This window comes from Pipra filicauda, unplaced genomic scaffold (genome assembly GCF_003945595.2).
Source record: "Pipra filicauda isolate LSUMZ 115617 unplaced genomic scaffold, ASM394559v2 scaffold147_size4022426_pilon, whole genome shotgun sequence".
NCBI lineage: Eukaryota > Metazoa > Chordata > Aves > Passeriformes > Pipridae > Pipra > Pipra filicauda.
This window is the reverse complement of record NW_024103962.1, coordinates 1,075,057-1,097,977: the sequence shown is the minus strand read 5'-3', so window position 1 is coordinate 1,097,977 and position 22,921 is coordinate 1,075,057. Positions and strand designations below refer to the sequence as shown.

General features: G+C 36.3%; 1 protein-coding gene across 7 annotated transcripts in view; it reads left to right on the top strand.

Moving 5' to 3' along the window:
• Positions 1 to 21,372, top strand: part of MARK1 (microtubule affinity regulating kinase 1) — a 57,983-nt gene extending 36,611 nt beyond the window's left edge. For 2 of the 7 annotated variants that reach the window (XM_039378786.1, XM_039378789.1), the window contains 11 exons: positions 451 to 687; positions 777 to 896; positions 5,162 to 5,261; positions 5,863 to 5,975; positions 7,246 to 7,420; positions 8,478 to 8,671; positions 10,747 to 10,847; positions 13,069 to 13,227; positions 14,038 to 14,292; positions 17,100 to 17,144; positions 19,277 to 21,372. In XM_039378786.1, the coding sequence (XP_039234720.1) occupies positions 451 to 687; positions 777 to 896; positions 5,162 to 5,261; positions 5,863 to 5,975; positions 7,246 to 7,420; positions 8,478 to 8,671; positions 10,747 to 10,847; positions 13,069 to 13,227; positions 14,038 to 14,292; positions 17,100 to 17,144; positions 19,277 to 19,631 (1,854 nt within the window). In that variant the 3' untranslated portion in view covers positions 19,632 to 21,372. The remainder of the gene's footprint in view (positions 1 to 450; positions 688 to 776; positions 897 to 5,161; positions 5,262 to 5,862; positions 5,976 to 7,245; positions 7,421 to 8,477; positions 8,672 to 10,746; positions 10,848 to 13,068; positions 13,228 to 14,037; positions 14,293 to 17,099; positions 17,145 to 19,276) is intronic. The other 5 variants (XM_027726130.2, XM_039378787.1, XM_027726131.2 and 2 more) reach the window with 5 other exon arrangements.
• The last annotated feature ends 1,549 nt before the right edge of the window (positions 21,373 to 22,921 follow it).

Below are 22,921 nucleotides of genomic sequence, written 5' to 3'. Positions count from 1 at the left end.
GTCTTAAATCCCTTCTAACATTTACTCCACAAAATGGTAGATGATGTCTGGGATTAGATTTACTCTCCTTGGCATCAGAAGTTGGCATGAACCTGTCAAAAGCTGCAGCTGCTATTCTGAGATGTCTAGATACTTCAGTCTAAAGCTGAACTAAGATATTTCTTCCAGAAAATAAAATCTTTGTAGTTGATTCACTAGCTGACTTTTAAATCTATTTAGCTGCTTTTAACAGTTTTATTTTCCTGAGTAAACATAGTCAGTTTTCAGTCCTTGTAATGTATTTGGGGATATTAGTTTCTTTTGTTCTACAAGAAAGATGCAGATGGTCAATCATTTTAGAAAAAGAAACATTTTTTTATTGATGGATGATACAATGTACTCTCTCTCTATATATATGTACACTTATTTTGATACAAACGTTGTCTTTTTTCCCTTTTATTTTTCTCTTAGGCAGAAAACCTTCTCCTTGATGCAGATATGAACATTAAAATTGCAGACTTTGGCTTTAGTAATGAATTTACAGTTGGTAATAAACTGGACACGTTTTGTGGAAGCCCGCCTTACGCTGCTCCTGAACTTTTCCAAGGAAAGAAATATGATGGCCCTGAAGTGGATGTGTGGAGCCTTGGGGTGATTTTGTATACACTAGTAAGCGGATCATTGCCATTTGATGGACAGAATCTAAAGGTACAGTTACAGTCTGAAAGCTTGGCTTTTTACTGTCTTTAGATCTCCTGTGTCATGAGGAGCTCACCTTTTAAAACTCTATTTTAAAGGAACTGAGGGAGCGAGTACTGAGGGGGAAGTACCGCATTCCATTCTATATGTCCACAGACTGTGAAAATCTACTGAAGAAGCTACTAGTACTGAATCCAATCAAACGAGGCAGCTTGGAAGTAAGTCATTTCATCTTGGAAAAAAGGTTTTTAGATTAAGAAAGCGTAACATACAGTAATTTCTGAAGACTTGTTATTTTTCACATAGATACTTCCTTTCTGGTTAAAGGGCCTCAAAGTTTTGTTAAAAAAAATTAGTGACAAAATGTCCCAGAAACAGTATAGCTTGAAAATAGAAAGTGTTAATGAATGAAAGTCTAACCTTTTAAATTGCAGCTGACTATCATTGAAGAGCATTTCCAAGTGTAAGCTGCTCCCTGTTGTTTCAGTCAGCTAACAGAGATAGTTCAAAATTTGTGGAAAGCAGGACAAGATTGTAAATATTCTTTTTGGAGTTTTTCAGAAAAAAAAAACCAAAACCAACAACAACAAAAACACACACAAAACCCCACAAAAACAAAATACAAAACAAAACAAAAAAAACCCAACAAACAAAACCTCAAAAACAAAAATACAAAAACAGCAGCAGGCAGGACCATAATTTTTTTAACTTACTGTTTTCAGCATGACTTAAAACATATGTACAAGAACAATAAATGTGATGGAAAACTGGGATTTTTGCTAGTTTTAGTGCCATAATATGTGTAAACACTTAGGACTCTTTGAATGATAAACTAATAATTGCTAATTACTTCTGTTCAATCCTTTCTTTTCCCCCTTCTGGTAGTTTTGTTTCTGAATAGCTGAAAAATTAACATGTATAATAATACCTGCTGTGTCCCTTAGCTAAAATCTATTTTGAGGATTTCTACTGAGTTATAAATTTATTTTTTTTTTTTAGTCAGTAGATTGGGTTTTCTTTTCATGGGATGTAGAGTATATTTGTGCATAACTTGTTAAGTGTCTAAAAGGTTCAGTGTTTTTTAAGGTGCTGTTTTGTTCAAGATTGCTGTATTGGCATGTAATTACTGAATAACTCCAGAGCTGGTATTTAACAAATATGTGGTGTAGAGTTCACTCTAAAAGCTGCTCTGTTCTATTTTGTGATTTCTTTAACAAGAGATTTTTTAAAAATAGCATCTACTTACCATAGAGATGAAAGTAGAGCAGAAGATAAACAGAATGCTTTTAAAATAGTATTTGCATGAGTTAATCACCAGTGACTTTTGTTTCATCTTTCTACACATACTTGTGCAGCAGTGGTTGGTGTCCCAGAGAATAATCCCATTTAAGCAGCTTTTTATTTGTAGTGGCATGAGTTACGCTCCCTGGCATGGATGCTACCTGTGCAAGGAAGCTTGCATTCACTGAGCTCTGTCTGCATGTTCCTCATCTCAAACTGATGCTGGTTTATGACTTGTTATAAATAGTTTTACCTTGAATAAAATCTGTGCTGAAGAGAATAGTGAATGATGGGTTCTACTTCACTGATATTCATTAATTATGTACAATTATTACTGTCTAGTGGACATAATGACAAGAGTGTAGTCACTCGAAGATGCTGAAAAATCGCTGTTTTCTTGTCTCATGTTTAAGTTTTAGGAAAATAGATTTTTCCTTTACTGAGTTTTCTTCTGGATTTTCAGCAGTTTCTCTTCAGATCTAATTTCATTCTCATTCTAGATACTGTAGTGTTATCCAGTTCTTCTAAAATTCCTTCCAGTCCCTGGAGAGAGGTGTTGAATAGCAGCCTCGCTGAAATGGCAAGGTTGTCAGTGTGTGGAAGAGAGCAAGTGAATTTTGTGTGACAGAGGGTCTTGAGCCAGTACCAAAACACTGATGATAACAGGCAATGATTAGTATGCTAATCTGAGGGAGAGAGAGAGACATCACAACCTTTTTTTAAAGGAATATTCCTGAAATCACATTTGTTGAATTAAAAAGCTATGGTGTGTGGTTTGGAAAGAAATTACTGTTTCTTCTCTCTGAGCACTCCTAAAAATACATGTTTAGAATGAAAGTATATATTTATTACAAGTTTCTAAAAGTGGAAAGACAATGTCATCTTAGGTGGGGAAGATTTATTTGTGCATTGTCTTTTGATTATTTGCTTAGTCCCAGCCATAGACCCTCTGAGTTCCCATGCATGTTTTTTGCAGACCATCCCATGAGGATGTTTATCAGTGACATTAGCATCAAAGCTGAGATTCACACAGGGTCAGCACTGTATGGGTTAGGCTTAGCACTCATCCTTCGGTAAGGACCATGCAAATTTTTATTAAAATGCTTCATCTAGACTTTTTTGTGGCTGCAGCAGAGAAGAGAACATTTTAGAAGCAAGAGAATGTTGTTATAAACCAGTAAATCTTCCCAGGAAGACATGGGAAAAATGCATTGTCATAAAATATGTGGATCTCTCTGTCAGGATTTCAACAAATTCCTCTTTCCCTCTCCTTCAATCTTCAGTTCTTTTGCATAGTATTGCTTCGAAATTCCCACAGAGCAGATTTATGCTTATGAAGTGTAATAAAGCAAATAATTTTGACACAGACAGGTCTTGAGCCAGACTAGATTTTTATTAGATATTTTTCTGAAAATTGAGGGAAAGTTTCTTAATCGTACCTAGTTGGTTGAAATTCAGTTTGGGTTGGTGTTTAAGAGGTACAGTTTGGGTCAGATTTTTAAGTACCCTGAGCAAGGCTGCTGCTCTTCAGTCAGCTGACTGGAAGCCCAGCTGAACTTGCACAAATGTAATATTGATCCTGGAATTGGATTGTTTGTGTCGCTTCAAAATGCTTGATTGTAAGAGCCTGTTTAAGAGTTGTACAATAACTCAGTGTGCCTCTGAGACTGTGTATTTGAAAGACAGAAGCTAGTTTAGATATTTAACAGATGGAAATCGAGAACAGATTACATTGAACTACAGATCCACCTACTGAAGAGACATGAAAAACTTTAAGTGGGCATTGTTGGGTTTGCCTGTTAATTCAAGAAGCATCAAGATTGGGAGTAGGACTTGAGCAGTGATTCCTGTCATCCACTTCATTGTGCTTAAACTTCAGATTTACTTAATTTCAGATTTATTTAATGGTATCTTTAAAAAAGATGCCTTTAAAAAAGGACTGCAGATACTGCACAGTACTCTTTGGGGAGTTGCTTATGTTACTGCAAGACTGCAAATATGTAACCAAAGTCTACTGTCAAGTAGACTCATGCTCTGTGTGTCAGAAATACAATATAGCAATATGTGTTCACAATCCCTTCCCCTTTATCCCCCTCAAAAGCCAAAAAATCAATTCCATGGTAGAACAAATCTATAAGTCTTATTGTCAGCAAAATATAAACTGGCCCAAGTACAAAGTTCTGTATTGTTCTCGTAAGGATACAGCTATTGGGGTCTGTAATTTGGCAGCAGCACTACATACAAAGAATTTGGTTATATCAATGGAAAATTGAGTCTGTGGCTCTTTGTGAGAAATAACTTAATTCGGTATTTGCAAGGCATATTTGGAGCCTGTGGGAAACTTAATTTGCTGGCACTTGTTTCATTCTTCTGTTTGTGTAGTGAGCAGTATTAGCATCTGTCCCTAAAGAGACGTGTGCCCGTTGCAGTAGGAGGGAAAATGGTGTTAGGTGTTTTAAAGATGAATATGCCCTTACAGAGAAATTGTGATGCTTAGGGATTCCAGATGATCAATCTTAAAGGCATATAAAAGATCTGGAATGCAGCAGAAGGAAATTTTCCAAAGAATGCAGAAGAAATTTTTGGAGTAAATAACTACCTGGCATAGAGAGAGTTAAGAGGCATTTCTCCCTCCAGCCAAACTGTGAACATATTTAGGTCAAGTGCAGTGAGAAGGTCCATAGGAAAAAATGACCAGTTGGCATCATGATCTTGAAACTAATGACTGTAGGAAGCATCAGCATGCTCCTGAAATATTCCTTAGTTTCTAAACACTTTCCTTTGCTATTATTTGAAGGAGTTATTTATTGTGGTAGAATTGGTATTGTAGTAGCATCTAGGGATCTTAACCAAGATTAGGGCATGAGTGTCAGACACTCTGCAAGATGAGATTAGGAGACAGTGGAAGTGAAGGGGACAAAATGAAAGATTTTTGTGTTGAAACTGCCGGGGTTTTTCTCTCAGTAGTTCTGCTGGTATTTCAGGCAGGGGATTTGTATTATAAAAGGTAAATTGTAGGGAAAATGAGATAATGGAAACAAAAAGATGTGAAAAATGAAAATAAAGATGTGAGGGGGAAAAAGGTGTAAGGGAAAGAGCAGCATTAAGATTATTATGAATTTAAAATTGTTTTTCAGCAGACCAGCTAGCACATAGAGTCTGGTAAATGGAATGTTGACCTAAAGCTTATTTCTCTTCTTAGCAAATTATGAAGGATCGGTGGATGAATGTTGGCCATGAAGAAGAAGAACTAAAGCCATATACTGAGCCTGAACCAGATTTTAATGACACCAAGAGAATAGGTGAGAGTTTTACAAAGGTGTTGCATCTGATGTACACAGACAATTTTTGTCTTGTAAGCCAAACTAAACCCTTACTGAATTTGACCTACAGTCTCATCATACAAGTCAAATGCATTCTTTTTATTTAAATGAGGAATTCCATTACAATGCCCTCCTTATAACTACTGTTGTGACTTCACTGAGCTGACATGAATCTACAAACACAGTAGACAAATAAGACTACAATGGACTGAAGGGAACAGATTTTGTTATGAGGGCAACAGTTTTTGCCTGCTATGGTTAGACTAAGTTACTGTGTTGGCCCTGTATCTATTCATAGTTTCTATTTGCCAGTGCTTTATTTGTTTGTTGAATAACATTGAGTGTTGTATAAATTAGTGAAGAGTTGTATAATATAGTTGAGAGTTTTCAAGATGAAAATAACACTGAGAGAGAGGAGTTGCAGCATTTTTTATTTCTGCACAGCAAAAAAACTTCAGTGGGTTGCATTGAATCTTAGTTACCTGTAAATTATAAGATTTTTTCTATTTTCACAGTTCTTAATTTGTCACTAAACCCAAGCACTTATTCTGCTGATGCATCTGGTTCGTTTTACTTTTAGACATTATGGTCACAATGGGCTTTTCAAGAGAAGAGATTCATGAATCTTTAGTAAACCAAAAGTATGATGAAGTCATGGCTACTTACCTGCTTCTAGGTAGAAAACCACCTGAAGTAAGTGCTATCTAATTTACATTTTCTGTTTTAACCTTTATGTATCACTGGGTTGAATATTCTGCTTGTTGATATTTGTATTGATTATTTTGTAATGTTTTAAAAAAATTGTAATTAATCACTTATTAATGTCTTTCCCTTTTCATATCTCCTTGGATATCTTGTTAGATATCCCATATGAAGAAATAAGTTAAATTAAGTATCTTCATGTTTGCTTATAAATACATTAGACTGCTTTTTTAAAAAGCTGACTGTTAATCTGGCATAATTTATAAATACTGAGTCTTCTTCCTGTCGTGTGTTTTCAGTTAAAATCTAAAATAGTAAATTTGACTGCAGCAATTATTTTTCTAGCTACTCAGATATGACATCCTTTATTTCTCAGAAATACTCGTCCTTTCTCGCTCACGTTTTGTTTATAGTATATTTTATTATTTAATAAATAATTGCATTGTAGTCATTAATAAATTGGCGGTAGAAAAATCTTTCTACTATTTTGAAACTAGATGAATCTGTAAATCTTTTGGAATCACATGGATTTTTCAAGAAATCAGACTGAGAACAAGACTTTCTTTTTGAAGGAATTTTTCCTGCTGCGTCATTGGCCTTCCTTCAGTTCCAAGATAGTGTAGATCTGATACATGCATCCTTGAGTGCATTTTCTCACGTCTCTGAACCTGAATTCCCTTGTGATGGCAGAGCATGGAGGGAATCTGTCTAAAATCATTTTGACTCAAATTGCTTGGAAGAGAGGATATTTGTCTTTTTCCACTGCTCTTACTTACAACTTCTGCTTCTTAGATATCAACAAACCGGTGGCTGAGTTACATACCAGTTACATAAAGATGTTTAGAAGGCCATAAAGAATCCTTTAATCAGTACTTGCATTTTTAGCCCTTCTGGCTCAGTCCAATGCATTTTGAAATTGTTCTGAAGCTATGAATGCTTTCAGGCTTTAAAATAAAATCAAAAAAAACAGGGGGAGCCATTCTGTGGCTTAGGTTTTAAAATAGCACACTTTTTCTTTCTGTCAAGATTCTTCTAATTTTATTTTGAGCATTCATTAACTTAGCTTTAGCTATGTGTTTTTAAAGAACATTAAACATAGACGAAGTGATAAAATCCGTCTTGAAGAATATTCTACTCTGGATACAATTTTAAACTATAAGGAAAAAAAGCCTTCTATTGGGACTTTTTTGCCTTATTATGCCATAAAAATACCAGCACTGTTGAATTTTGTTTATGCTTTGAAAAACTGTTTTTCTTGTAGTTTGAGGTAGGCGATTCCTTGTCCAGCAGCAACTTGGGTCAAAGATCTCGTCCCAGCAGTGACCTCAACAACAGCTCCGTGCAGTCTCCCGCTCACCTGAAGGTCCAGCGCAGTATATCGACCAACCAGAAACAGCGGCGGTTCAGTGATCATGGTGGGGATGACATTCCAGCAAGTAAAGTAACATACACAATCTGAGCCTGGATGTGCAGTGTTTTGTGAACCTGGCAGGTCCACCACTCTGTGCATTTGTTGTGTATCTCATCTTGCTTCTATCTGTATGAATGCTTCTGGATCAATAGAACGTGCAGATTTAATTTTTTGGACTTGATACTTGGTTGACTCACTAAATAAGACATTGTGGGTGCGTTCTGTTTAGGAACTAATGGCAAATATTGGCCTGGATAATCCCAAGGGCAGCAAACCATTATTTTTATCAGTACATTTGGAGGCGGGGGCAAATTATTTGGTTCCAAGAGACAACAATTTTACCAAGTATTCAGGAAACATTTTCGGCTGAAAGTGCTTACGTCACAAAGGAGTGCATATTTAAAACACTAAATGGAAGATGATTTTTTTCCTCAGAGAGCTATCAAATTGCTATAAATACTTCTAAAATGTTTGACCCTCTTCTCTGCCTAATTCACATTATTGTTTCCCCCCCCTTTTTTTTTTGTCCAAAAAAGCAACCAATATTATAAAATTGTTAGCTGATGTGCTTTTATTTTAAGGGAATATAGAAGTCAACTGACAAAAGAGTTTTTCCAAAGCATTTTAAAGAATGGGGGGGGGGGAAACTATAAAACATGCTTTTAAATAAAGCAGTCCTATGGTTTTCAGGGGAAAATAATCTTTCATAGTATTTAGAGGAAAAGGTACGTGGCAAAAAGTACTAAAGAAATACTTTGAAAAACATCCTCTAATTCCTTTTGTCATAATATCGTACAAATTGTATGGGTTTAAAATGAGAACTAAAATACTCTTCTGGGTTTTGCATACTGATATGAAATGGGAACTAATTCTGAACTGCAAATTGGTGGTGAAGAGAGAGTGGGTTAAAAGAAAACAGGCTGTCAAAGCTGAGTTTAGTAGGTTGGTGTATGTGCTGAGTTTGCCATCATAGTTGTTCAGATGCTTTTTTTGGACTCAGGGAACTATATTTAGACTATTTTGGCCAAGAAAAACACAGTGACTATTTTTAGGTATTTATTAATACTGTTTTTATTTGGCAGTTGGTCCCTCAATTCCTCCTGCTGTGTCATACACAAAAAGGTCTCAGGCAAATAGCGTGGAAAGCGAACAGAAAGAAGAGTGGGACAAGGATGTCTCGCGCAAACTTGGCAGCACCACAGTGGGATCCAAAGGAGAGATGGCTGCAAGTCCTCTTGTGGGTCCAGACAGAAAGAAATCAAGTGCAGTTACCAGTGTGAGTGTGTGTGCTTTTGGCTCATTATATTTATTTTTTCCTATTTTAACAAAATCTGCAGCACAGGGTTGCTATAGACATAATGGTTACTGACTAAGCCACTAAGCCTATTTCTGGTAACTTTTACTGGCAGACAGAAATAGGCTACAGTGGATCTTTTAAAATAAACCTTTCCCTTCCCCTCACCAACTTTACTTTTTGTAACACTAACATAACAGTAAGCATGCGAACGTCTGCACTTGAGCAAACTGAAGTTCTGTCAAGACAAATAGTGGATATTTAGGGAAAGAACATAAGAACAGAGCCAATATGGGGTGCTCTTTTTCTAGTTTCAAATGCTTGTGTATCTACAAGAAAGTCAAGGGACTTTCTGAATCAGAGATTTCATCTATTAATCCTATATAATATCCCTCATGAACCTTCTCCATAAATTTGGCTGTTTCTTTTTCTGCTTCATTTTGGACTTCAGGAATGGGGTGAGGTGGGGGGAAGCAACCCACTTGTTCATTGGTGCGTGTGCCTGTTGACATTATGATTTACAATCTGGTTCTTGTATTCAGAAATTGAACAAGCAAATTAATATTTTTAAAAAAAAAAATAAATTTTAAATATGATCATTGTCCCCCAACCCCTCCCCAAGAGTCTTTGAAATTATGGCTGTGTGTATTGCATGCAGGAACTTTTGAATCTTCTAAGATTAGATTTCATATCTGAGCTTTCCCAAAACTATATTGCCCCAAAGCTGATTACAGTCATGTATGGTACAAGCTGATATGTCAAAAGCATTTCTCTGCTTTGTGAGAACTAATTAAATGGAGTATCTTTGCTATGAAGAATGAGAAATTGATTTACTTGCTAATGGCAACTTCAGTATTTGTACATTTTTAGCCCTGTTACTATTCTGGGACTTTGAAAGGCTTTATGATGGGCACGATTAAGGAATATTAGTGTCTGATATTGCAACAGTAGTTCAAGGTTGAGCAGCTTACACAGAAAGTGAAATTGGTTTTTTTAAAAGTCAAACATTTAAAGTCAACAAAGCTAACTTGATGTGGATAATTTTAAAATATTTTTGTGTAACTTTGGGGATAACATGATGTTAGGGAAGGCAGAATTTCTTGAAAACATTTATCACCTTCATTCATATTAGTCTAACTTATTTAACTTCAGAAACAATTGCTGCAGTTGTTAATCTTCCTTACAAATTGGCCTTGAAACAGTTTATTCAGTAATCTCTGTGGGGTCATATTAATGCTGAAAAACTGTAGGTGAGAGGGACCTAAGCACAGTAAATCTTGCAGAGTTCATAATGTCCTACAGTACCCAAGTCTAGTGTATTTGAAATCTTTTGCCAGCATGTGTCAGTATGTAATCTTACCATGTTGGAACCTCTCCCACTCTAAATTCAATATCTACTGCATTAAAAACTGAGATTTGTACATCATGTACTAAAAGTAAGCCTTCAGCTGGTAACCTGTGTGTGATAGGGTTGGAGAACATTTCTAGGTGTTTTGTGAAGTGTATGCAAAGTGAAATTAATAGAAAGAAATTCCTGTCGGTATTTGCTGATACAAAACCTATTTGTTATGTTCTGTGCATCATAATTTCTGGATTGACTGACACAGATTGATAGTATTTTCATTTTCCTGTTGAAAGCTGTTTTGACAGGGGCAACAAACTGAAAGGCTGGAGCCCTTGTTGGCAAATTAATCTGTGCAGGGAAGCCTTTCAGCCACCCATAGGTGTGTTCTCTGGGATTCCACTGTAGTTGATCTGAGGGACAAATAATTCTCTAACACAGGAATGGCATAATAATACTAAGTTAAGCAAGTGTCAGCAAAATTAAATTCCTGTGTTTTCTCTTAGCATACTTGCAATGGTGAATGAGCTGTTGGATAAAATAGCTGATGGTATAAATTATTTGTGTCAACAGATTAATCTAGTATGTTTGAAGACTTCAAGAATACAAATGAACAGTTGAAATGCTGTTTTGATTTGCTTCTGATGTTTACATTTTTGTACAACATAATTACAGTAGAAGAAAGTATTTAATTTTAGTCTTATTTTTCTTCTAGAATAATGTGTTTTCTGGTAGTGGAATGACAAGGAGGAACACTTACGTTTGTGAACGTTCTTCAGATCGCTATTCTGCAATACAGAATGGGAAGGACAACAGGTATTGTTCAACTTTTCTTGCTTATTAATTTGGGTACAAGAACTGAGGCACAGAAGAAGCAGGTTATGCAATTAATCAATACCATTACGAAGCATGGTGTGAAATACATAAAGTTCAAATGTATATTTTCATCTTGTCTTCCACTGCTGTTTCTGTGTTTGTGGTGAACTTTTTAACTACATGTGTCAATCAGCCTTTGCCTCTTTGAATGGAATCACATTTATTACCAAGGGTTGCCTTCCAACACAGAATAAAATAACCGTGCTAACAACTAATTGCTAAGTGGGCAGATGTACTGTGGAGGACTTCAGATGGATCGCTCTGACAGTGTAGCTTGATCCTTTTTCATTTCCCCCTGTAATAGCTGAAAAAGCTGGTATTGTTAAAACTTGTTAGTCATTTTCAATACGACTTTTTGGTCTAAATAATATATTCATAGTGATGGTAACCAAATTGTGTCTTTATATGAGACGATAATTATGCTCAGTTTAGTATGTTTTGTTAAATAGTGTTGTATTTAACAATGCCACAGTTAACTCAGGGTTGACTCAGGGTTTTTAAATATGCCCTTTGTTCATCCTTGGTGTTAGTTAAGCCCTGTGCCTGACTAAGAGGCAAAATATTGGCTTTAATGGAGAGTAATAAAATCTGGATTTTTTTTTTTTTTTAGATTCAAGTAACAGCTCTTATTCTGATGTTTTTTAAGCTATTCAAATAAAACAGTTAATGTAAAATGAACAAAAAAAATCCATAGCATGAGATAACATAATCTAGTAAACTAGTTTGATTTTCTTTTCTGTCACAGAGCTTTAATTTTTTTAATGATGCATGTAATTTTGGAAATAAGAGAAGTATAGGGTTATTCATCTATCATGAAATGATGAGCTGTGGAACCTGTAAAGTACAGCTATTTAAATAAGTTTTTAAAGTGCTATAAGGAGGTACATTAAAAAGCAGAAAACTAATTTTCAGTATTAGTTTCAAATTATTGGATGGGTGCTTTCAAAAGTGTCTCCTCAAATTTCTGTCTAATGTTCAAAATATTTGAAACTAAGGTAGTAAGAATCCTTTTTTGAGAAGAAAGAAAATGTTTTTCAGATATAGGGTTAAAATATATGTTACAATATTTTTTTTCTGATCTCGCAAAGATAGGTAGTTTTTTCTTTCAAGAGATTTAGTACAAAAAACGCTTTAAAAAGTAGGGATTTTATTTCAAAGTTTTTCATTTTACAGTTTAATTTTTTCTATATATAGAAAATATATATTTCTATATAAAGATTCTTAATCCCTGTTCCTTTTGTGAGTGCAGTGAATATCATACTCAGTTCTTTGGGCATATTCTGAGAAATGAAGAATTTTTTTTTGAGTTTTATATGCCTTTCCCACAAGACATTGTGTTGCAGTTGTATTTGGATTTGGTGCAGATGAATGTCTTGTGTCATCGAACTATTAATCTGAAATCTTTACCTCTTTGCTACTGGTATTATTTTGCTTTGGGACTGTAGTTGCCAATACATTATTAATGCAATTTCACTTAGGCTTGTAGAGGCAAAGCTGTAGTTTGCCTTAAGTCATTTGAGTTTTCTTTTGAAAATTAATAACACAATAGTTTTACCACTACTTTCATCTTTCTTGCCACTTTAGGAAGGAGAAATAAAAGTACCGGTAGAAGAAACTACTTTGAAAGGGTTGACTCAGCCTAGCAGGGACTGGGATAGTCCAGAGGAGAAATACAAATTTGTCCTTTAAAAACACAGTCACTTCCAAGTGATAGTGCGACAGCAGTTCCAAATGTTTCAAGTTTTAGATGTTTGTTTTAACTGCAAATAGGGGTATCCACAAAAGGAGAGTCTATTTAATCAATCTCTTTAAGCCTTTTGCAAATTTATTTTTCAGTATTTTTTCCTTTATCTATGTATTCTTTGTGGTCTTTCTTCGTTACTTTTTGTGTGTAAGCTTTAACCTTGGGAGGAATGAAAAGGCCCTAACTTAGCATGCGTGAATTGATTTATGGTGAATTGATTTATGGATGAACATAATTTTCTCACAATTCTGTGTTCTTTACTTTAGCTGACTAAGACAGCCTGGTCACTCAGTCCTTCTGGTTACTTAAACAGCACTTGATGTGTTCTAAAAGAAGAATCATTTAAAGGGTTTTACACTAACCTTTCTTTTCCCTTTCCCTTTCCCTACCTCTCCTGCCTTGCTGCCACGACGAAAGCCTGACGGAAATGTCTGCGAGTAGCACATCTTCTGGAGGCTCTGCAGTAGCCTCCGTATCCACGCGCCCTCGACATCAAAAGTCTATGTCTGCCTCTGGTCATCCTATAAAAGTTACACTGCCAACCATCAAAGATGGTACTGAAGCTTACCGACCAAGGTAAGAAATGGGTGGTTATTTCTTTAGTGCTGTGCACTTCAAAAATGCTGCTGTTCAGTTCACGATAGGCCTCAGTATGTTTGTAGTCTACTCGAAAGTGTCACATTGCGTTCTGTTTTGAAGCAGTAGCTTACTCAAGGACTGTGGGCATTACAGATGATTTAAGCCTGGTTTTGTTCATGACAAACACGTTTGCATACAGTTAAAGAAGTTCCTTGACTGCCTCCCTCTGGAAACTTTTGGAAAACTCAAGTTAAAAATTTGACTACTTTAGACAGGACCGTACCACGCAGGCCACCATAAATTCAGATGAAGTACTGAAATGTTAACCTCTCTGATTTGTAGATTGCTAAACTAATTTGTGTCTAAAAGCACCATAGTATAGTTGTTCTTACCATTAACTGCCTGAATAGCTTTACACATTTATTTCTGTCAGACAGTTACTTAAGAAATATCCGTTAAGTTTTTTGGGAGTGCTTGTGTTAAAGGTTTTGATGAACACATTTTTTCAGAAGAGGGCTGGGAACACTTCCAGATTTTGCTACAGATTTTTCTCCCTTTTTCCTTTGTCCTGTTCTCTGTGTATACTTTTTTTAACTGCTCCTAATACTTGAGATAACTTGATTTTACAATGAAAATATCTCCTGATCGTTTCTAAGTATGAATCATAAAAGCGAATCAGTAGCGGATTCAGTTTTTAAAATAAAAAGAATCAAGAGTGGGGTTTCTTTCCTGTCTTCGAAGAACGGTTGTCATGTAGGAGGGTTTTTAGCACAGTCTTTCTCTTTATTCATGCTTCTATTTTCCCAGCAGTGCAACTCAAAGAGTGCCTGCTGCTTCCCCGTCTGCTCATAGTATTAGCACTACCACTCCAGACCGAACCCGCTTTCCTCGGGGGAGTTCAAGTCGAAGCACTTTCCATGGGGAGCAGCTGAGGGAGCGGCGTAATGCCACTTACAATGGACCACCCGCCTCACCATCCCATGAAACCGGTGCTTTTGCACATGCTAGAAGAGGGACTTCGACTGGTATAATAAGCAAGATAACTTCCAAGTTTGTCCGCAGGTTAGTACCTCGATTTTTAAGAGGAAAAAAAATTTAAAAAGCTCAGCCTGTAACCAGGGCTGTAATTGCGAAGTCTTTGAGAATTTACAGTTTAAGTCTGAAGTAAATATAAATTTAGTTAGAATGCTGCTTGTTTGGTGTGTTTCTTCCAGAGTCTGCCTTGTTTTACTTCTCTGTATATATCGTAGCTGTTATGTTTGACCAGCTATCTGACTTCTTTGTCTTTAAAGGAGCAAGAGAATGCTGCTCAAAAGGAGTTTTTGCTCCTGCTTTGCAGCTAAAATACAAAGATGATACAGTTAAGTTAAAATCAAATTAATTTAAATACTGAAAACGGGGACTTCAAAATGAGTCATTATTTAATTTTAACTATTTTACTTTTTAACTGGATGCCGTTTGTTGCAAGGGCTGTATTTACAATGATTTTATTACTGCGCTTAGAAGGAATATGTATTACCAAATTATTTTGGGGAATTCTGAAGTCTGTGAAGAAATGAGAAGCTTAGAAGCGGGCAGAAGTCTGGATGTCTGGAAGTAATAATATTTCAGTATCATACATCCTCTTCTATTATGTCACCAGCTTCTTGCAATTTAAGTTCAGGATTCTGAAAGAAGAAAACCCACACATCCTGGATCTGCATTCATTCCTGCAGTGATGCTAACAGTAATAATACTGTGAGAAGAGGTGCTGGGAAAGATTTTCAAATATACTGTTTAATATCAAGTAACTGCTGACTTAGCAGTCAAAAACCTTTCCCAAAAGGGGGCTTAATTTTCAGTTTGCCTCTTTCTAACAGTGATTTACCTGTAATTCTTAAGCCTGTTCATGGATGCGTCCATACTGCATTATTGTCAGTTTTACAACAAACTTATATACTGGAAATTTGTCTTTCCCTTACAGAATCATGCTGTTATACACTGAATTCTATCATTTGTGTGTAGGGGAAAAAAAAAGATAAATTCAAGGCTACATTAAGCTCGTAGTTGCAAATTTGTAAGGAAAATATCATAACTTGTGTAGGGTGGTACTATAAGAGGAAAGAAGAGAGAAAGTTAGAAATGCAGTGATGTTCCTCATAAAATTGATATCACCTGATGCATCAGTGTGTGCCTAAGTAATAGCTCCTTTGATGACCTAAAAAAAAAGGATATGAATTAATTTCTTTTTTCAGAAACCTGAAGATACAGGACTATGATCCTCCATTATTGGTATTTCCAGCACTTACATAGGTGCAAGGAGAGAATTGTCCTCTGGTTTTAAAGAGGGAAAAAAAAGTTACAGCAAATTAGTCAACTGTGGTGTCAGTGTAGGTCTCTAAATGGGAAGAAGGTATCTTCTGTTGAGTAACTAACCAATTTAAAGAGTTCAGGCTGGGTTTTTTTGTGTAATAGCTCATTGTTATTTGCAAGGAATAGTTTCTTGCTGATTTTTTTTTTTTTAAGAGATCAAAGAATTAATGTTTTCATTATGTTAAACCACAATATGAGAAGAGTATTGTAAAATGTGTTTAGAATTAACATATCTTAAATTGATCTATCCATAGTATAGAAGACTTGTATACAATTTCCTATTATGTTTTACAGTGTTAAAAGTATATTTTCCTATGGCGAAGGCCTTGTAGGGAATGTGTTTGTTTTGTTGCTGGTGATGGTGGGGTGTTTTGGTGTTGTTTTGTTGTGGTTTTTATTTTGTTAACATATGTGTTGTTTGAGACTTAGTGGCTGGGATTACATGGGTGGAGGTTCAGGGTTTTATTTTTTGCTGTTCTTTGAGTTGGATCGCATAACTGCGTGCCTTTTAACTTCTGTACTGTTCAGGAAATAATGCTTTAAAGCATACTTTGACTAGAAGGTGTCATGAAAGACTTTTTTTACTAACTTTTGGCAAAGGTAAATGCCTTTCCTGGTAAGTATATAAAATCATGCATAATGAAGAATGTTTAGTGAATAGGGTATTGAAGTAATTTGAATCAATGGTTTATGTCAAGCAGTACTTCCCTGATGTTAATTAATAAAATATTGGTGTTTTGAAGGTATTAAATTAATTAGATAATTGAAATTGGGTGCTAAAATGTTTGTACAGCAGCACTAGGAACATATCTAGGTGGCTTATACAATGTGTGGATATATTTCAAGTTGCCTCATACTAAAAAGACATAATATAAACCAGTTCCTTGTAAAGCACAACTTTAATTCAACAAGATAGAGATATGTTTAACCTCAAGCTTGCCAGCAATCTGACTGAAGTCAATGTAACAGCTGATTTGCTGAAGCAGATCTTGAAGTAACCTTTGTGAACTGGGCTCCAAACATTTGGTCTCACAAACTCTTAGGCACATCTTACTGTTAATTACTTGAGTGTGCTTAAGCATAGGCATGTCCTGAAGTGCTTTCAGGACTGACATGTAAAGGCCTGACCCACAAGGGTGCAGAGTGGAGCCCCCCTGGACCACCTTGACTGACTGCTCCTCTGTGCTTGCTGGAATTACATGTGGCCATTGCTCTGTCTGCAGTAGGTTGAGAACAACGTGTTAATTTTGCCATCAGTTTGGGGAAAAAAAAACAAACAACAAACAAACAAAACCAAACAATTACATGTCAGAGTTGGAAGAAGTTAAGGTTTCATAAAGGGAAACTAAAATTACAGCTGTGAAAAAATACTATTAAACAATATTAGGCTTGACATTATTATACTGATCTTTTTTTTTTTTTCTTCAGTAGCTATTTAACATTGTTCTGGGTGTAGGTTTTCTTAACTTTTATTTTTCACCTTTATCATTGAATCTCAACCTTAACTTTGTTTTGAGGGATCCAAGTGAAGGCGAAGCCAGTGGCAGAACTGACACCTCAAGGTGAGGAGTCACTATTAATACTTCGCTCCTAGGTCTTTCGCATCAAAGTTTAAGTGATTTCTTAAAGACTTTTAATCAGGATGTAAAATAGAATAGTGCTTAAGCAATCTGTATTTCAAAAATGTTTTTTATTTGGGGGGAGGGGGTTTTGGTGAGATCCTCTATATCCCTCTTTATATCCCTTTATATCTGCTTTCCTGCGAAGTATTTAATATAAAATTTTATATAAGCATATTTCTTTGAATAATAAAGCCCCTTGTAGGAGTTAACCAGTCATTTAGGCACTTCAAATCATGTTTTGGCTTATAAATATTTAATGGTGTTTACTTTTGGTTTCAGTGGAAAATGTAATATATTTTCTGTGTGTCTGTGTGTATATATGTATCTATTAAATTTTTACTGTGGTTACATACTGTGCTCATTACTAAAGCTGCTGTTTGCCAGAAGTAAACACCTTATAGTCCCTGAGGAATGAATGTCCCTTGCACTGAGAAATAAAACAAGTGACATTCAGACAAAAGGGGTGGTGACTGCCAAATATTGACTTTGTATGGCAACCACTGTACACAAATCTATAGGTGCTTTGTTAGTAATAAAACATTCCTTCATGTGCTCATTTTCCAGTATATCTGCTCTTTTGCCATGTTTCAGCATTTGGTTCTGCATTTTTGGTGTGCTTAAGCACAGTGCATAACTCTTTATTTTTCTGCTCTCTAATGAACAGGCATTGTAGTTTGCATTCTAAACTGGTCACTTACACGAAGTATCAACTTAGTTTTCAAAAAAGAAAGCCTCTATTTAAAAAAACAAACAAACAAAAAAAAAACCCTAGCACATTTTTAACAGGATACACTGTATAATACACAATGCATTTATCTAAGTTAGCCCTTTTCAATTCAAAGTCTATTAGCTGTCATTCTTGGATGTGGAAAGGGAAAAGAGGTTATCAAGTGTTCAAATGAAACAAAGTGTGAAGTTGCTTTCAGCTTTTGCTTTCATTCTCTAGCTTTCTCTGCTTTTTGTCATCCTACAGTGTCTGTTTTGGGCTAAAAAAGTCATTTGAGATCTTATCTCTGCCATGCTCTATCCCTTAATATCAATGTGGTTCTTTGGGGATCACACTGAAAGTTAAATTAAAAATGCTTGTTTTGACTCCTCTCTGAAAAATGATGGTTTGTAGACTTATCAAAATGAGAACAGCACCTTTCCCCAGTGACAGATGGGGAGGCATCAGCATCATGGGTACCTGGGACAAGAACAGATGTAGCTAACTGTGGAGTGACTTTAAAATAATGAGTGCTGTTTCTCAAAATGCTTTCTACAGTGGAATAAGTAATCTACTTGGTAAGGAAGCATCAGACTAACAATGTTAATTGGAAATTATTCCATTGCAATTTTGTCTGAGTCATTGTATCAAATAAAATACTTTGTGTCTACATGTCGCTGTTTCTTCTGTGAAAAAGCTGCTGGCCCTATACTCAAATGGTGACCTCAAGCTCTTTACAACCAAATTACAGCACAAAATTCTGCTTCATCAGTTAAAATAAAACATGTTATTATAAGGTCTTTTGACACAGAGAGAGGTCAAAAATACATAATAAACGCAAAAGGGGGGAAGGGTGGAAAAGATGGGGAGGGAATTAACTGAAGACTTGTGAATCACAGGGTGGGTTTTCTTCCTCTGCTGCTTTTACAGTATGATTTATGCTTCAGGATTGTGTCCCTCAACTTCAGTTTTGTTGGTGTATGGCATGCTCCAGATCATGAAATCAGCAGAACTTCAGTCATGCTTTTACATAGATTCCACTTTCTTTGGAGCAGTATGGAGTAACGTGTGTCCGCTGCAGTTACCATTGCACATGTTGTCATCAGAACGTTGTAGAGCAGAGGTTTCCAAACTTGCTTTGCTTGTGTGCCACTACTGTGGCACAGTGCTGTGCTGAGGCACACGTGTGCAGGAGATGGGGCACGACTGTTCCAGCAGTATCTATCTAACTCTTGGAATTCGCTTGCGTGTGACTAGTGGCGGGTCAGTCGCAGTTTAGAAACCCCTGTTCAACAACTGTATTTCTCTTCTATCTCTTGGTTCTACTGCTTTTGGTTTTGACTTTTCTGTATGTGACTTGTTCCAGGAGTGTTTCTGGGGAGCCAAAAGACAGAGAGAAGGAGGATAGTAAAGATTCAAAGCCACGCTCCTTGCGGTTCACGTGGAGTATGAAGACTACTAGTTCTATGGACCCGAACGATATGATGAGAGAGATTCGGAAAGTGTTAGATGCTAATAACTGTGATTACGAACAAAAGGAGAGGTTTTTGCTCTTCTGCGTTCACGGCGATGCACGGCAAGACAGCCTTGTTCAGTGGGAGATGGAAGTCTGCAAACTGCCACGATTGTCGCTCAATGGAGTTCGTTTCAAGAGAATATCTGGGACTTCTATCGCATTTAAGAACATTGCATCCAAGATAGCGAACGAGCTTAAGCTGTAAAGAGAACCTAAATTCTTTGGGATCAGGGAAGATTCATACATGATCTACACTTTGAATGTACTGGTTACGCCTAATGTGATTGGCCTGTGAAACTCCCCATGTAGAAATTGCCCTTATTGCAATAAGGTTATACATAGTTATTCAGAATTGTAAAGTTAAATCCAGTATGACCTATATTAAATAACTGTAGCTAAAGAAGTTATGTTCACATGTACAGGTAAGTATATAGAGCATTCTGTTCATTTTATGTTCATAGAGTTGTATAATAAAAAGATGACTGCTTAAATTCAGATCTTGTATAGTTGTCTAGATTTCTGCACAGAAATGTATGTTTGATGCTTTGAGTTGGAAAAGTTCTTCCCTATCATTTACATTTTTGGTGTTTTTATAAGTCTTACCTCTACCATGCGTTTTTTAAAAAACTTGTGTCCTGAGTCAAATGCACAATTTCACAACTGTAGCATGACCATTTTTAATTATTTAAAGATTGTTCATGAATTGAACCAAAAGTCGAGGAATTGGCTTTTGTTCTACACGAGACTGTTCCTGCTTATCTTTGGCTCTTATCCTCGTTATTGGACAGTGTTTAGTTGAAAAAAGAGACAAACTTGTTTACAGTGTTGGCACTTACAGTTTAGAAACTTTGTTTTGCCTTGGGCCAGCTCAGAGCTGTGGGGGAACAGAAACCAGGCGTAAGTGGTGTTCTGTCTGCAAATTCCAGTCCTTACTCCCATGGCCCATTAACAAATGTAGCACCAAAACGGAGAACCGGAATTATTTCATTTGAATATCATGGTGTAAAATATCACTTGTTTGCTGCCTTCAGAATACTACAAATTCCATTTTATGGAAATATATTAACATTGGGACTGTTTAATAGCACAAGATAATCTGAAGTGTTGACCAATTGTATAAGTTAATAATACCACCTCAGGAATTAGCTTGGCTTTTGGAACGTGTGCCCCCCAAAGAGTACATGCAATTCCACATAATATTTTACAGCTAAACATACATTGTTTATAATGATAAATTGTTGATTTATGCTTTTGTGGTTGTACAGTTTGTTCCCATGTAACCTGTTTGTGTTTAATATTTTACCAGATTTCTTGTATTTATTCCACATCATTATGCCTGTAATGTGCAGCTTTGCAATTAGGCACTTGCCTACAGAAAAGAAAAAAAAAAAAACAGCCCCACATTTTTTTCCTTCATAATTAATGATTATAAACTGTGTAAAACCACTAGTACTGGTACATTTTAATACTTGTTCTTTTGTACTGAATTAACCATAGAGGTTGGTTGTGCAATGTTATTTAATGTCGTAATTACTGTAATATCAGCATATGGGCCCCATCTGCACACTCTTGTGAAGAATAGAAAGTTCATTAAGAAATTGTCACTTTAAAAAATAAAAATTAAAAAAAAAGCTGTGGTAAACTCTGTAACCCTAAGTTAGAAGGCTGTAAGTGTAGTAAATGTGCCATTCTCTAATGGCTTCTTGACCGAGATGGACTTTACATACTGTACTGTGATGTAGCTTTCCTATGTAACAGTTATGTTCGGAAATGGACGTGTATTGTTGCCTTAGAAAAAGGGTGGTGTTTGGAAAGAAAGAATTGTAGCCCCTTTTCTTTTTTTTTTTTTTTTTATCTGATGTTCATGGAAACAAAATCTGATGCAAGTCATCTTGATTCACTGGTGCACTCTATTAAAACTTACTTGAACAGTTCTCATACTAAAATACTTGTTGTTTGCCCTTTATAAAAGTGCAATAATTACCACGGGTAGCAAAATAGTTTAAAGGTGTGCAGGCTTCATCTTCAACATCGTGTGAATTCAGGATTAGCATTGCAGCGGTTCAGTGATCCTGTACTGTCCAGAAACTGTCAGTGGTTTAGAAACTTCTTAGAAATAGATGTCCAAGAGATTTTCAGAAATTCACCAAAAATCAGCCTTGCGTGGGGGTTGTGTGTCTGCTCAATTTACCCATAAATGTCCATAAATGTTCAGTTATCCTTGAAAATACACAAATGGAACATAACCACAGTGCTAATGCAAGGTTGTGTATGAACTTAGTCATGAAACAAAACCCTTTGCCTTTTCAGAAGGTTCAGTGGAAAAAATATAGGTCATGCTGTGAGACAGTAGATTAAGTACTTAGGATAGCTTCCCGCTTTACAGGCGCTGTTTTTCCATGGCTAACTTTGCCCTAGATTGTCACTGCTTTTCACTTCTCCATATAACCAGAGATGTATTAATGTTCCAGTAAACACAGATTGTTTCCAGAGGAGAGAGCTTAAAAATTTTAGTTTAACTCTCCCATGGAACAAAGTGCCAATTTAATGTTTATATATAGGGGCAGTTTGCAAATGGCATTATTTCCAGTGACTGCCAGCAGTGGGAAATGCCCTGGTTCTCAAACCCTGCTGTCCTCCTCCCTTTTGCCTTGCTGCAATATGGGCTGTGAACCACCGAATGCTCTCCATTGCAAATACACCAGGTGCTTCAGCAAGGGCATAATCTGAGTGTGAAAGGCGTAGCTGCACCCAAATGCAGCATTTGGCTTTCCAAATCTCCTGCCCCTGGCAGGAATAACATGGGAAGATTCAAGAAAGAGAGTTTTTTTCAGAACTTTCTTGTTTTTATTGGCAAGTAGAGTGTACTTAGTATGAAAATCATTGAGATGGTGCATACTGAATCCCCAATGCCTGGTTTTTGGGTCTTTGAACAGCTGCCATGTTGTGGACCTGTTACATATAAGTTACTCCTTTGATAAGAGTGGGATAAGCTGCATTTTGGATCCAAGTGTTCTTGGCTTCCATGTGGGAGGGGATCAGTGTGGTGTTTCATCAGCACAGCTTCAACTTGAGAAATTTGGAAAAGTTTTAAATTCTGTGTCATGTTTCACAGGTCCAGGCAGGGAGGGATAGGGATGCCTCAAATCTTCAGAAGGTTTACATATTCAACTGTGATTTCATGGCAGCATTTCTGGGGGGTATTTGGGATGGGTGTAGGGTGAGCAGTTGGACTACTGCATAGTTTGGGTTGGGGTGGTTTTTTGAATTATTTCTTCAAGGTATACAGACACTTCCAAACTTAGTGCATCCCTTTTCACACAATCCAATTTAAAACATTAAAATGTATATAGGGCAATGAAAGGAGTATAAATGTTGACTCCTGCTCCACTGAGTGAACAGCACTGCTGGAGAAGCAAGTGGTGTCATTAATGCCATATAGTTACGATGATGCTAAAATTCCATGAGTTAAGAGGTGAGATTTTGATGCCAGGT